Genomic DNA, 15,988 nt, shown 5'->3' with positions numbered 1-15,988 from the left:
GTTTGTACCCCTAAAAGGCTAGGAGTAGGGGGAGTATGGAACAGGCAGCACCCTCAAACCTTCAGAAGTATGAGATGAACCCCAACAACTTGGAAAGGTGGATCTCTCTCACACGTACCAACACAGACTATCCCCCAATTTAACTGATCCCCAAAGGTTTTTGATTAAATAGCGGAATAGAAAATATGATCCCAAAAAAGTGTATGTATATCACACGTACACAACCACACTAGGCCCCAATTACTATTGTTTGTACCCCTAAAAGGCTAGGAGTAGGGGGAGTATGGAACAGGCAGCACCCTCAAACCTTCAGAAGTATGAGATGAACCCCAACAACTTGGAAAGGTGGATCTCTCTCACACGTACCAACACAGACTATCCCCCAATTTAACTGATCCCCAAAGGTTTTTGATTAAATAGCGGAATAGAAAATATGATCCCAAAAAAGTGTATGTATATCACACGTACACAACCACACTAGGCCCCAATTACTATTGTTTGTACCCCTAAAAGGCTAGGAGTAGGGGGAGTATGGAACAGGCAGCACCCTCAAACCTTCAGAAGTATGAGATGAACCCCAACAACTTGGAAAGGTGGATCTCTCTCACACGTACCAACACAGACTATCCCCCAATTTAACTGATCCCCAAAGGTTTTTGATTAAATAGCGGAATAGAAAATATGATCCCAAAAAAGTGTATGTATATCACACGTACACAACCACACTAGGCCCCAATTACTATTGTTTGTACCCCTAAAAGGCTAGATGAGGAGTAGGGGGAGTATGGAACAGGCAGCACCCTCAAACCTTCAGAAGTATGAGATTGTGTTCACTGTACCCCACAAAGATTGAGTTCACTGCACCCCACAATGATTGTGTTCACTGCACCCCACAAAGATTGTGTTCACTGCACCTCACAAAGATTGTGTTCACTGTACCCCCCAAAGATTGTGTTCACTGCACCCCACAAAGATTCTGTTCACTGTACCCCACAAAGATTGTGTTCACTGCACCCCAAAAAGATTGTGTTCACTGCACCCCAAAAAGGATGTTGTTCACTGCACCCCAAAAAGGATGTTGTTCACTCCACCCCAAAAAGATTGTGTTCACTGCACCCCACAAAGATTGTGTTCACTGCACCCCAAAAAGATTGTGTTCACTGCACCCCAAAAATGATTTTGTTCACTGCACCCCAAAAAGGATTTTGTTCACTGCACCCCAAAAAGGATGTTGTTCACTCCACCCCAAAAAGATTGTGTTCACTGCACCCCAAAAAGATTGTGTTCACTGCACCCCACAAAGGATTTTGTTCACTGCACCCCAAAAAGATTGTGTTCACTGCACCCCAAAAAGGATGTTGTTCACTGCACCCCAAAAAGGATTTTGTTCACTGCACCCCAAAAAGATTGTGTTCACTGCACCCCACAAAGGATTTTGTTCACTGCACCCCACAAAGATTGTGTTCACTGCACACCAAAAAGGATTGTGTTCACTGCACCCCAAAAAGATTTTGTTCACTGCACCCCAAAAAGATTGTGTTCACTGCAGCCCAAAAAGATTGTGTTCACTGCAGCCCAAAAAGATTGTGTTCACTGCAGCCCAAAAAGATTGTGTTCACTGCAGCCCAAAAAGATTGTGTTCACTGCAGCCCAAAAAGATTGTGTTCACTGCAGCTCACACACAGAAAAATGGATGTGGATCACTGACACCTGCCTATCTCCAATCCCACACCACACAGCAATATCGATTGTAGTTTGTAGAACACAGTTTCCCTAAAATTCAGCAGACTCTGTCCCTAACAGGATTGAGAAGAGATCGTAGATCAGGATTGAGTGCAGATTCACCCCACCCCCCACACAGCAATATCGATTGTAGTTTGTAGAAGACACTGACCCTATAATTCAGCAGACTCTATCCCTAAAATGCCTACAACTCGCCCTGCCTAAACACTCCGACCTGTCCCTCAATTCTATCCGGACACAAATGGTTTTTTCCTGCCTATCTTTCCCTAATCAGCAGCCAGCACGTTGATGTGTGCTCTGTCCCTGAATCTAAGCAGCATAATGACGCCGCTGCGGCTGCCTCGAACTTATAAAGACTTGGTCACATGCTTCAGACGGCCAATCACAGCTACTGAGACATTTGCAGGCATGGCTGGGATGGCTTAAGGCACACCAGTTAAACGATTGTTGATTGGCTGTTGAAAGCCTGCCATGAAAAGAGCGCCAAAGCATGCAAAACCCGGAAATAAAACGACCGAACACGGATTTTTACCCGAACATACAGTAAAGTGTCCGTGTCCGTGTTCGGGTACAAAAAATCCAATTATTCGGTACGAACACGAATAATACAGTCCGTGTTCGCTCAACACTAGACTTCACCTCAATGTGACTTTCTCTAAATTAAACATTTGAAAGATTTGTTCTTCCTCTCTTTCCTGGAAAAAAGTGAGTGGTGTATATGAGCTATTTTCTCCACTCTCTATCAAGACTCTACACATTTATTTTCTCTCAGACACCAAAAATGGACCAGTTCTTGCTACTATGCTCTATATCTATGCCTTACTTATTGACTGGGAAACTGCTGTCAGCAATAAAAACTTGTTATATTGGAATCCGAGGCTCTTAGAGACTTTAGGAGGGAAAAACCCTTTCAACCCTTTCTATGGAGACTTCGGTCCTGAAGGGGTCAACCCACCTGCAGAAGAAGTCTGGAAAGGAACAGTAAACTGTCGTTAGGTGTCTGTGAGGTGGAGTGTGATGCAGGAAACTGGAGAAAGAGTGGTGGACTGCTGGCGATTGACACTACTAAGTGGTTGGTGACCTGGCCTTTGAACCTCTGAGACAGGTGGACATGTAACCCTGTTAAGGGACAAAGTTTGCGGGCGGTGAGCCAAAAGTTTGATTTTCTACCATGAGTGTGGACTGTTTTTTGTTTTATTTTGTGCTTTAAATATATAATTTTTTAAAACACATTCCTCCTGAAGCTGTAGTTGAGCTTTAAAGGATAAGTTCACCTTTGGGAACATGTTACATGTTCCCACTCCTGCTGCGTTTCCCCGGTCTGCTGCATCTAGTGATAGCAATCGGGGGATCTTCTCCACCCGCTTACTGTCACTATTTTTTTTTTAAAACGCAGATGTGTGGCCCTCGGCAGCATCTTTAATTTTCAGAGTTCTGTGAATGGGATACTACAAGTTCCGGCAGCCCTTGCGGCCGTCAGCTTGTAGTTCTCAGTAAAGTGCACAAAATACCCAATGATCTTTCCAAAAATTCAGAGCTGTCCTGTGCACACTTCCTGGGTCATCTCAAAAAGACTATTTCATCCTCCCTTTTCATATCTTGGACTACAAGTCAGTTAGTCCTCATTTTGTGGAGAAGAAGACAGTGCGAGTGGCTGAGTAATTTAGGAAAACATATTGGGCAGGGCTGATACCACTCATTTGACAAAGGGCTGCATGTTGTCAGCACACAGAAATTAAACCCATTCAGTGTAAATCGACAGGTATTGTTCTATACTTGCTGGGTCTTTAACCGCTTCAGTACTAAGCACTTTTGCCCCCCTTCCTTTCCAGGCCAATTTTCAGCGCTGTCACACTTTGAATAACAATTGCGCGGTCATGCAACGCTGTACCCAAATACAATTTTTTATCTTTTTTTTTTTTTTTTTTTCACACAAATAGAGCTTTCTTTTGGTGGTGTTTAATCACAGCTGGGATTTGATTTTTTCATTAAAAAAATGAAAAAAAGACCAAAAATTTTGAAAACAAAAAAAGCTTTTCCTAGTTTCTGTCAGTAAATTTTGTAAATAAGTAATTTTTCTCCTTCACTGATGTGCGCTGATGAGGCGGCACTGATGCCGCTGTGATAACTGATAGGTGGCACTGATATGCGGCAATGATGGGCACTGATAGGCGGCACTGATGAGCACTGAAAGGCAGCACCGACTGGCATCACTGATGGGCACTGATTGTTGTCACTGCTGGGGCTGCACTGATAATCAGGGCACTGATTACTTGTACAGGTCTCCCCTGCGAGGAGATGTCACTGATCGGCTCTCTTATCCACACACTCTGTCAGTGTGAGGCAAGGAGAGCTGATAAACGGCACTTCCGTGTCTACATGTGATCGGCTATGATTAGACACAGCCGATTACATGGGTTAAGAGCCACGTCATCAGCTCTTTACCGAGATCATGGTCACGCTGTGTCCTAGGGACATGGTGCGACCATGATCGGCACACGAGAGCGGTGACACTGGGGCAACATCATATGGCATCGTCCCAGAACAGGAGGGGATCCCCCCGCCGTCATTTTACTGTACTGCGGGTGGGAGGTGGTTAAAGCGATGTAACATATACATTTATTGTAGAGATGTTCCATGTATGTGAATTTTATTTTACCTTGACAAACAATTGAAATATTTTTATGGTAGTTTGAAATATAGTTGATGCACTAATTATGCACTTAGAGGAAATATTATAGGCATTGTATATAATTTATATAGGTAAAAGTAATCAGCTTAATGTAAATTAAAATAATAAAAGGAATTAAAAATGTTTAAAGCAGATTTCCCACTATAACAAAAAAAACTATCAGCGCAAAACCAAATATGTGATATAACACTCAAAATAGGTAAAAACACTGTGCGTGAATAATGTACTGAAAAAGTGCTTGAATATCACTGTGCATAAAACAAATATAGCCGGCAGCATACACCAATCGTGTTTACATCCCACAATAGATCAAAATAAATACAAAAAATGTGCTGCGCCAGACGTGCACCAATAAACATAAATGATGTTAATATAATCAATATCTGAAGTCCATACAAGCTGTAATTGTGCTCAAAATCCAATAAATGTGCATTAGTGTCCAAGTGTCCAAATCAGAAATGCAATCTGGTGAAAAGTGCACACCAATCTGTGAAATCCCTCCACCTGCTAGATTGGCCTCTCACCTCCAAACAGGACCCAGACGGGCCAGCAAAAGCATATACTGAGGATATCAGGCTCCTGGAAAGACACTCCAGCCTCTCACCTCCGGAGGTCTCAAGACACGGGACATGCGTTGCAAAATATAAAAGGGAAAATATAGTGCTCTCCGTTTCAACAATCAGGCTTTATTGAGGAAAATAGAAGTTTACTCACATGTACAGGGCACTTCACCGTGCCTGCTGTTATGGCAATAGTAATAGCGTGTGTCACTCGAGAGATGTTCTGCGTCGGTCACGCAAGCTCCGCCCCCCCCCTAGATTTCCCACTATGTTTTTGCCTGTTCTAAAATTGTGTTCGCTTGTTACAGCTTGTCAGTGCATGGGCAAGACTTGCTAACCATCGTGTTCCTCCTTATGACAGTGTACTCTGTTACTTAGAACTTAGAGGACAGTCTCCCTCATGAGAGTTGTGCTCCAAATTTGTTACCATGTTTCATGTCTCACACACGTTTACAGCTTTTTTGAGCTCTCATGTTTTCTGCCTGGAAACTCCTCTCTATGTTATCCAATGCATCCATGCACACTATGACTTTTTCAGGAGTTTGCAGGCATATGCTCTTACAGACATTCAGAAAACCCTACCAAAATCGCGTTTTTGAGAGGAGGTTTCGAGCAAAAAATACACTTAAGTGCCAAAAAATCCCCGGAAAAGTGCGGAAAAGCGCAAAACAAGCTTAAAAAAATCCCCGCTAAAATGCACAAAAAAAAAAGAAAAATTATCTAAGGGGAAAGTTTATGAAAAAAAAAAACGCTTATGCTCAAAAAAGCTCAAATGAGCTCAATAACACGCAAAAAGCACAAGCTTCTTTAAGCTTTTAGGCAGAGAAATAAAAGCTCAAATGCCTGTAAAAGTATTTTTTTGAGCTGTAGTGTGCATGAGTCCTTACCTGATTCATGGGGTACAAAATATAATTTCATAGATAAACCCTGCTGCTCTAAACCTTCATAGACCAAGTATAAAGCATGACCTTAACAGACATGCTATAGCAATACAAAATAACATTAATGTGTTACTAAACCCAGGACTCTGCATTCACTATCTCTGGTCTCCCATAGTACACAAAACATGGGAGATCTTCTGATCTTCTCCTGATAGTCCCTATTAATGCCGAGAGTGGCACTGACACAATGATGTCTGCATCATTACAAAATGAATGACGGATGCCATGTTGACACCTTAACCACTTGCCGACTGCCCACAGTAATATTACTGTGGCAGTGCGGCTCCCCTGGGTCCAGTCACGTAGTACTACATGACTGGAGGTAAAGGGTTCTCGGCGGCTCGCTCCCGCTGTGTTTAGACACAGCGAGAGTCGGGCCGTGGGACGAGAAGCAGCAATTGCAGCCTTCCTCCTATGATCGTCCGGTAAACGGAGGGAAGACCCGCCTGCTTATGTAAACAAAGCAGGCGGATCTTCTCACTGACAGGCAGGGACAGATCCGCAGTTTCAGCTACACAAGTCAGTAAGCATTAGGCATACATTTAACCCATTGATCACCCCAGTATAACCCCTTCCCTGCCAGTGTCATTATTACAGTACAGTGCATATGTTTAGCACTGATTACTGTAGTAATGTCACTGGTCCCCCCAAAAGTGTCAAAAATGACATTTGGGGGTCCAATCTGTCCACCGCAATGTCGCAGTCCCGCTAAAAATCACAGATCGCAATAGTAGAAAACAAATTGGCCCAAAATGTTAAAAAAAATTTGATTGTTACATTTTCTTTTTTTTTTTGAGAATGTCGTATAGCAGAATGTGAAAAATATTGTTTTCTTTCTCAAAATTGTCGCTATTTTTTTGTTTATAGCGCAAAAAATAAAAATCGCACAGGTTATCAAATACCACCAAAAGAAAGCTCTATTTGTGGGGAAAGAAGGACAAAAATTTTGTTTGTGTACAGCATTGCACGACCGTGCAATTGTCCGTTAAAATAACGCAGTGCCGAATCACAAAATTGGACTGATCAGAAAAGGGGCAAATCCTTCCGGGGCTAAAGAGGTTAACCAGTGGCATGTCCATATTGCCTTGCACTAACATGGCCTCTATTTTCCCAGTTAAAGCAAAGCTCGTTTGGCTGTAATTCTCCTGTGTATCACAGGCGTGCAGTTCGTTCTGCGCTCCTATGATCTGTTTTCAGCAGACAGCGGGCTGAAGCCTGCTGTCGGCTGACGTCACCGAGCCAGTCCAAGCTGGGGAAAGATTGCGACTATATGGCCGGTATCCACCCCAATGCCTGGACCATCACCCGGCTCAGCCTCTCGGCAACAGTCACCAGCTCTCTGCTCAGGGGGCACTGAGAATTGAGTGATCAGCAGTCTGATTACTCTGTTCCCGGTCTTCGATCCAGCGGGGGACAAATACAGCATTGGACCGATGCTGCATTCACCTAGGTAAGTATAATTTAAAAAAAAAATTACGCTCAATGAAAGACTAAGGACAACTGATAGTGGAAAATAATTACTGCTGGGGGCAACTTCAGAGATGAGGTGACTATTGCAGCCAGATTTGCTTTTTATGTTGTTTTATGCACTTTTTAAATAAATGCCTAGAGTTAGGCTGTAAATGGAATCTGTCAAGGAATAGGTATAGATGCTGTCATTGCTGATTAGCTTTTGAAGTTGTTTGTTAATAACGATTTATCACGTTGAGGTGTTTCCATATAGCCCTGTAGTTGTATTAGGTACTTTACATTAGGCTCTGTGTATTGTAGTTTGTAAGTTTATATGGACATGGGGGCAGTCATTTTTTTTCATTACATATCTAAGTTCTGCCTCCTGATTAGTAGTGCTGCACAAAGACGGCTGGACTATTCCTGCTTCTTAGTGTAAGTCGCTGACCCCCATTCATTTAAACCTCCCTTATTGGTTAATGAGGTAAGTCATCATATTGAAGTACCAATGGCACATGGTGCAGGAAAGGGGAGCTCAACTTTATCAGGAAAAGTGGAGATTTGCATAGCATTTTAGCTACTTGTATCTCTGGATCAAATTGGATGAGTGTTTTTCTTTTTCTTTTTTTTCTTTTGCGCTAATCCATGCTGGATACACATATGTTTCAAATGTGTTCACAATAGTTAACACATTAACTGGTTGTGTTTAATGATACAAATAAATGTCAATGCTAAAATTATTATCAGTTTAATTATAACATAAATTTCTTAGTTTTTAAAATCACATTTTGCACATGTTCTTTAGGATAGAAAGCTCATGCAGAAATAAAAATACTTTGGATTTACACTTTCCTTTTCTTTTTGATACACAGGAATGCACTACTTACACATGGAGGCCCCAATCCGTGTAATACACCGAGATCTCAAGTCTAGAAATGGTAAATAAAAATAGTATATAAAATATATTGAAGAAATCTATGCGCTGTGGTAATATTCCATGTTCCACAGTTATCTTTGTTCTTTGTTGGCCTTTTTATTAAGGTGAAGACAAATATGTAAACTACTGTAGTTCCAAGCAAAATGGAGCTAAGCTGTCCATACACATTTCGAATTTTAGCCGATACCAGCTGTCAGGACCACCTACCTTGACAAACTTTGATTGAAAAATTGAAAGAGTCAGATGAAAAATTGTTGACCGAACAGTGACTGCATCCCATCAGATACAATCACTGTTCAGGTATTCAGACAGCCTCGGGCACTGCAACTGTCTGAAACACAATAGCAGGGGAGATTCTTCCACCATTAAACTTGCAGCATCCATAAAAGATCATACATTGTATGATCTTTAAAGGGCTTTGCAATTTTTATTACAAAAAAAATACTATTTTTTTTAACAGTGAAAATAATTGGTGGTTTCATTACACAATGTCTAAAGTTGGTGCCAGAAAAGTCTGGAGGGGTTTCCTAAAATACATTCATGTGTCTAAATGTTGTTGGCTAGCATTACCCTACTGTGTATATTGTTAGTACTTTTTTGCAACCCCTTATTGAAGCTGAACTCAGTTCACATCCAAAAACACAGTCACACGCTTGGGTATGAATTTTGAAATGCAGTTTATGTAGGTACCTGAATTTGACTAGGTATCAGTCTCTTTCAATACCTTGTACCTTGGAACGCAAATTGTGAGAGGGTGGCCCACTAGGAGTCATTCATATGTGCTTTCTAGAAACATGCTGAATGAAGGAGAATGGAGCAAGAATTAAAGAGGTTCAAAACCTCAGGAAAAAAAAATGAAAAAAAGAAAAACCTGAAAGACAAGGCATAATGAGCTAGTATGCATCGCATACTAGCTCATTATGAAATCCTTACCTTGGAATAAAGCCCCCGCAGTGCCACCCGCTCACCTGTAACACCGCAGACATTTTCGGCCGTCCTACTTCATGGTTCGCGTCCTCCGGCCATTCCGGAGGCGCAATGACGTTACTCCCGCGCATGCGCCCAGGAGCCCCCGTTCACGACAAAGAGCTCTGAAGGAGCTGCACGGGTGGCCGTTCTTTCAGAGCGCATGCGCCGATGACGCCATCGGCTGCATGCAATGTAAATATCTTCTTAACGGTGCAAGTTTAGGAGATCAAGGTCATTAAGGGGGGTTTACAACCTCTTTAAGCAAAGGGATGACCTCATTAGTGTGCCACTGCTTTTTTTATTGCTGAACTGCAGTAGATAATGTTAAAGCATAAACCTGGCTGTGCTGTTAGACAGTGCATCCGGAAAGTATTCCCAGCGCTTCACTTTTTCCACATTTTATGGTACAGCCTTATTCAAAAATTGATTAATTTAATTATTTTCCTTGAAATTCTACAAACAATACTCCATAATGGCAACATGAAAGAAGTTTGATTGAAATCTTTGCAAATTTATTTAAAAAAACAAACAAAAAAAAACATTCATTCACAGCCTTTGCCATGACACTCACAATTGACATCCTGTTTCCACTGATCAACCTTGATGTTTCTTCAACTTTATTGGAGTCCACCTGTGGTAAATTCAGTTGATTGGACATGATTTAGAAAGGCACACACCTGTCTATATTAGGTCCCACAGTTAACCGTGCATGTCAGAGCAAAAACCAAGCCTTGAAGTCCAAGGAATCGTCTCTAGACCTCCGAGACATGATTGTATTGAGGCACAGATCTGGGGAAGGGTACAGAAACATTTCTCAAGTAAAACAAATGTGCAATAAAGTACACTAGGATCAAGGTGCTGGCAAAAAGAATTAGTACCAGAACTAGCAAGGGCGTACTGACTCACCACTAGGTAATGGAGAAGCCCTTCTGGAGGGGGAGGTGGGAAATGAGGCACATTTTGTTCTCTCCTTGAATTATAAACTTTAAATTGGGAATCATATAAAGCATACTACACACGATTAATTAAAAATTGGGACAACGTTGCTGCTAAAAACACAAACTTGGGTTCGCACTCAAAACGCATATTTGACCTCTACAACATAGATACAGTGTATGAAAAAAACGAAAGAATTAATGCTGCACTATGGTAATACAGTGGTGCCTCAAAAGTGCTGCTGGGCATAAAAATCAAAAGGATTTTGAATGTGGTAATACAAAGAAACAGCGCAAAATTGATAGTGATTGGCAATAAATAAGTGGACCACTAAAGTGCTTAGCGTAAATGAATAAATATATCCTAATAACAGATATACAAAACCACTATAAATAAAACCATTAAAATGCACCCCGTGAAGTGAATATACAAAGTTCATAAAAGAAAAGTCCGTAAATACTCAATATAAACAATGAAAAATATAAAATGTAAAATATATCAATAAAACAGTCCAATAAATTGCAAAGGTGCTTCAGCAGGTAGCCAGTGAAAGGTATTCCACCAAAAAACAAAAAGTGCTCAAGTGCTGGGAATTGTGTGCAAAATCATGCTGCCATGGTGTGGTGATAAAAGTGACTTTTCCTCTCCCCCAGGACGTTGCACTTACCGGACGGAATGGACCCCTAGACAGTATAGTGTAAGGGTCATACAGGCTAAGTCTGGCAGGAAATCCGGGCAATAATCCTTAGGGCTGCTTGGGACCACTTGGGGACCTCCTATGGGCTCTCACCAGGATAGGACCATATGCAGAAGGAGAAGCTCACAATGGTGTAATATTGCTAACAATCCATATTTATTAAACATAAAGATAAAACACTCACATTCTCTGGGTTAAAAGCAAGCGGTGTACAGTCATGAAACGGTATATCTGATCACTATGATCGCGTGTGCTGCGGGCTCTCCTGGCTCCGGCGTGCGTTCCACCGCTACCAGAAATGACATCACAGCAGGTGTGAAACCGGAAATTGCATTGACGCGTTTCGCCCTCCTATTGGGCGTTATCACAGACGTATTCATGGTGACCAAGAACCTGATATTCACTCTGACAAAGCTCTAGCATTTCTCTGTGGAGAGAGGAGAATCTTCCAGAAGAAAAAACATCTCTACAGCACTCCACCAATCAGGCCTGTATGGTAGAGTGACCAGATGGAAGCCACTTCTCAGTAAAAGGCACATGACATCCCTCCTTGAGTTTGCCAAAGGCACCTGAAGGACTCTGACCATGAGAAACAAAATTCCCTGGTCTGATGAAGCAAAGATTGAATCCTTTGGCCTGAATGGCAAGAGTCATGTATGGAGGAAAAAGGCACGGCTCATCACCTGGCCAATACCATCCCTACAATGAAGCATGGTGGTGGCAGCATCAGGCTGTGGGGATGTTTTTCAGCGGCAGGAACTGGGAGAATAGTCAGGATCCAGGAAAAGATGAATGCAGCTATGTACAGAGACATCCTTGATGAAAACCTGCTTCAGAGCATTCTGGACCTCAGACTGGGGCGAAAGTTCATCTTCCAACAGGACAACGGCCCTAAGCACACAGCCAGGATAACAAAGGAGTGGCTATGGGACAACTCTGTGAATGTCCTTGAGTAGCCCAGCCAGAGCCCAGACTTGAACCCGATTGAACATCTCCAGAGAGATTTGAAAATGGCTGTGCACCGACGCACCCCATCCAACCTGATGGAGCATGAGAGGTCCTGCAAAGAAGAATGAGAGAAACTGCCCAAAAAATAGGTGTGCCAAGCTTGTATCATCATACTCAAAAAGACTTGAGGCTGTAATTGTTGCCAAAGGTGCTTCAGCAAAGTATTGAGCAAAGGCTGTGAATACTTCTGTACATGGGATTTTTATTTTTATTTTTTATAAAAATTGGACAGATTTCAAAAATAAACTTTCACTTTGTCATTATGGGGTATTGCTTGTGGAATTTCTAGGTAAGTCATGAATTTAATCCATTTTGGAATAAGGCTGCAACATAACAAAATGTGGAAAAAGTGAAGCACTGTGAATACTTTCCGGATACACAGTGTTTTCTTTTTTATGTGTTGATATTTTATCTAAAATTTCTCCAAAAGCTGCCTGCAAAGGAAGACTTTTAGTTCTGACTTCGCTATAGTATAGCGAGTCCAAACTTTTGCAGAGCTTTGACATCCAACAGACTCTTTATTATCCAACACTTCCAGGTATGACTGCATCCCCTTCCATGAGCTGTGGTTCTCTCTGCCTCAACCTACATCACCACAGGACACAGTAGTGACATAGGAGTTGGCAGGAGGAACCCCCTTTGCACAGCATGGTACCAGGGAACCATCACACCCAGAAGTGTGTTAGGTGTGAAGTTCTGCTGCAGGCCATAGCTCTTGAAGGCAAGGAACTGCAGACTTGCTATCTGGAGGTAAGTGCTAAGTTTTTTCTTTTGCAGGCAACTTTTTACATATGACAGAGCTGCTTTCCTTAGGGGCTGAAATAAATAGTAGTAGTTTATGTACTATATTTACAGATTGTCCTATTTTCTCATTTGTAGTTGTTATAACCATGGATGGAATATTAAAGGTAAGGAATCTCTCCTATTTACAATAGAATTTTGATGACTTCCACCCCATTGGCAGTTCTTGTTGCCAAAAATATATCATTTGTTTTCTCTAGATATGTGATTTTGGTGCCTCAAGGTTCCATTCCCATACAACGCATATGTCCCTTGTAGGGACTTTTCCATGGATGGCTCCAGAGGTTATTCAGAGTCTTCCTGTGTCTGAGACATGTGATACTTACTCATATGGGGTGGTAAGTACCTTTTTTTAAGCTGCCTGGTCTGAAGATGCTTGCATTCCTTGTGCTCCTCAGAATTTTACACTGGCTCAAAGATGATTTTTATTGATCAGTGGATAATTAGGAATACTACGTTAACTTTTAGCCAACTGAACACATTTATTTTCAACGGATTAAAAAAAGTTGTACTTTATATTAACTACAAAATGTTCCTTTTAAACACTTCAGCCCCGGAAGGTTTTCCCCCCCTTAATGACCAGGCCATTTTTTGCGATTTGGCCCTGCGTTGCTTTAACTGACAGTTGCGCTGTCGTGCGATGCCGTTCCTTATTACAATTGATGTCCTTTTTTTCCCACAAATAGAGCTTTCTTTTGGAGGTATTTGATCACCTCTGCTGTTTTTCGTTTTTGCGCTATAACCAAAAAAAGATCGCCAAGAACACCAATATTTTCTACTTTCTGCTATAAAACATTCCCAATAGAAAAATTTAAAAAATCAAATTTTTATCAGTTTAGGCCAATTTGTATTCTACATATTTATGTTAAAAAAAATCCCAAAAAGCGTATAATTTGCGCAAAAGTTATAGAGTTTACAAACTATGAGATAGATTTTTGGACTTTTTATTTTTTTCATTAGTAATGGCGGCGATCAGCGATTTTTATCGGGACTGCGGCGGACAGATCTGACACTAAGTGACGCTTTCTTGGGACCAGTGACATTAAAATAGTGATCAGTGCTAAATATTATGTACTGTTACTGTATAAATGACACTGGCAGGGAAGGGGTTAACACTGGAGGTGATCATGGTGTTGTGTTCCCTATATGTGCTTTCTAACTGGGGGGGATGGATAGAACAGAGGCAGAGAGAGATCTGTGAGCTTAGCTGAATCACACAATCTTTCCCTGCCTCTCTGACAGGAGAGCTGTCTTGCATTGTTTACATTCCAGACCGCTCTCCTGTCAGTTTTGCCAAAGATCGCGGGAGGCCAGCGGCGATTGAGCCCGCTCCTCCTGCAGGTCTGCATCCTGCTGTGTCTAATCAAACTGCGTGCACACAATCATGTAGATGTACGTGGATATGTGCAGCCGAGTCGCTCTGCCACAGTAAATTTATATGGGGCGGTCAGCAAGTGGTAAACAAAGCCGCACCATCTGGAACTATTTATTAATTTATGATTGGCAACAGAGCAGTCTGTAAATATACAAAAATGAAACCTAAAAGAGCACAGATAGTTTATGGGAAATTTTAAGAAGCAGGTGTAACAGATCATGGATGATGCGGAGCGAGGAATTGACGTACCATATTTATCGGCGTATAACACGCACCTAAATATTGGGGGAGAAATTTCAGGAAAAAAAGCTTAAATTGACATCTCACCAGTGCCCATGAATGCAGCCTCATCAGCAGTGTCCAGCAATGCAGCCTCATCAGCAGTCTCCAGCAATGCAGCCTCGCCAGTGCAGTCTCCAGCAATGCAGCCTCACCAGCGCAGTCTCCAGCAATGCAGCCTCGCAAGCGCCATTGACACTAACTGAATCAGTTTTTAAAAAGGCCGGGAAGCAGCGCTGAGAGCAGAAGGGGCGGGCCGGGCCGAGGAGAAGGGAGAACGAGTGCTCGCTGTCATCGGAAATCCCGCCTCCTCTGCCGAGACGTGTGACGTCTATTATAGGCGGGACTTCCGATGGCAGCGAATGCTCGTTTTTCCTTGTCCTCGGCCCGGCCTGCCCCCTTCTGCTCTCGGCGCTGCTTCCTGGCCTTTTGTTTTTTTAATATCGGCATATAACACGCACTATTGCTTTTTCCTCCATTTTTAGGAGGAAAAAGTGCGTGTTATACGCTGATAAATACGGTAATTACATCAGAACCACTCTTTGCAGAAATATAGGGTGCAGGGTGTCGTGCTCAGGGAGCAGGCCTTGATGCCTTACACTCGTTGCCTTCTGATTGGAGTGTCGCTGAGAGGACTGACGACATATTGTGGCAAAGAAGATGTACTGTGGGGTTAAGCCCTTGATTGCAGGTGAGTAATGCAGTAAAATTAGCTTTTTTAAAAGAAAAACCTCCAGGTGGAAATGTAAAAACAACAATTTAGCCTAGAGTCTGGGTATTAAGGAAAAGTGTAAAAGGACTGAAAAAAAGTAATTTTCTCTTACGTCCTCCGACAGTCGCCGCCTCTTCATATTCGTCACATATGGGGTATTAGACTTTGCTCCGAAGGAGTAGCTAGGCAACAGAATATGTTAACATTAAAGCTTTTAACATATCCCACCCTCAAGGGGTGGTCCCCTCAGTCAATACCCTCCTACTTCCTGCAACCATATCTCAGTTTTCATGTCTAGCTTGTCAGGAGTGGCTGGCTCTCTCTGTGCTGGGGCTTTGTGCCCCAGACTCTTTCTTCTTTTTTGATTTTTTGTTTGAGTTTTCTCTCTACCTTTACTTAGCTGTTCTTTTTGTCAGCTTTAGTTAGTTCTTCGGATGAAGAGGATCATGCGGGCTGGGTCTCGGGCTGATCCCCCTGGTCGCAGGTCATGGGTCAGTGGCTTCCCAGCCTGCCATCGAGCGTTCAGCCAGGTAACGCTCCTGGCACAGTGAACGACCCATCCCTGTTCGGTGCAGGGATGATTGGTGAGGTGGCTACCTCACTGGACGCTGTGCGGTTTCTTAACCCCCATTCTGTGCGTCTTGTATGCGACTCTCCCTGCCTCATGTGCAGCGGCTTGTTCGCCTGTGCGGGTCCCCCACGCCACTGTGAGGTAAGTGTATTTATGTGGGGACCTGTCTGTCTGGGGGGGTGTCAGTCTGGGACTGTGTAACCTGCCTCTATTCACACTGTTTGTCTCCCTATCTCTCGGCTGCATGCTGTGGGCTGCAAGGGGGGGGGGGGAGCTGTGTGACACTGTGTGTGTCAGCCTTGTCAGTGTGAGAAGCTG

At 42.6% G+C, this 15,988-nt stretch overlaps 1 protein-coding gene across 2 annotated transcripts in view; it reads left to right on the top strand.

Annotated features, from left to right (window-relative positions):
- Positions 1–15,988, top strand: part of MAP3K20 (mitogen-activated protein kinase kinase kinase 20) — a gene marked incomplete at its 5' end in the record, with an annotated part of 211,727 nt that overhangs the window by 71,047 nt on the left and 124,692 nt on the right. For both annotated transcript variants that reach the window (XM_082260669.1, XM_082260670.1), the window contains 3 exons: positions 8,258–8,323; positions 12,812–12,840; positions 12,934–13,071. In XM_082260669.1, the coding sequence (XP_082116795.1) occupies positions 8,258–8,323; positions 12,812–12,840; positions 12,934–13,071 (233 nt within the window). The remainder of the gene's footprint in view (positions 1–8,257; positions 8,324–12,811; positions 12,841–12,933; positions 13,072–15,988) is intronic.

This window comes from Pelophylax lessonae, assembly GCF_965119305.1.
Source record: "Pelophylax lessonae genome assembly, chromosome: 6".
NCBI classification, from domain to species: Eukaryota; Metazoa; Chordata; class Amphibia; order Anura; family Ranidae; genus Pelophylax; species Pelophylax lessonae.
The sequence above is the reverse complement of the archived record's forward strand: the minus strand, read 5'-3'. Positions and strand labels throughout refer to the sequence as shown.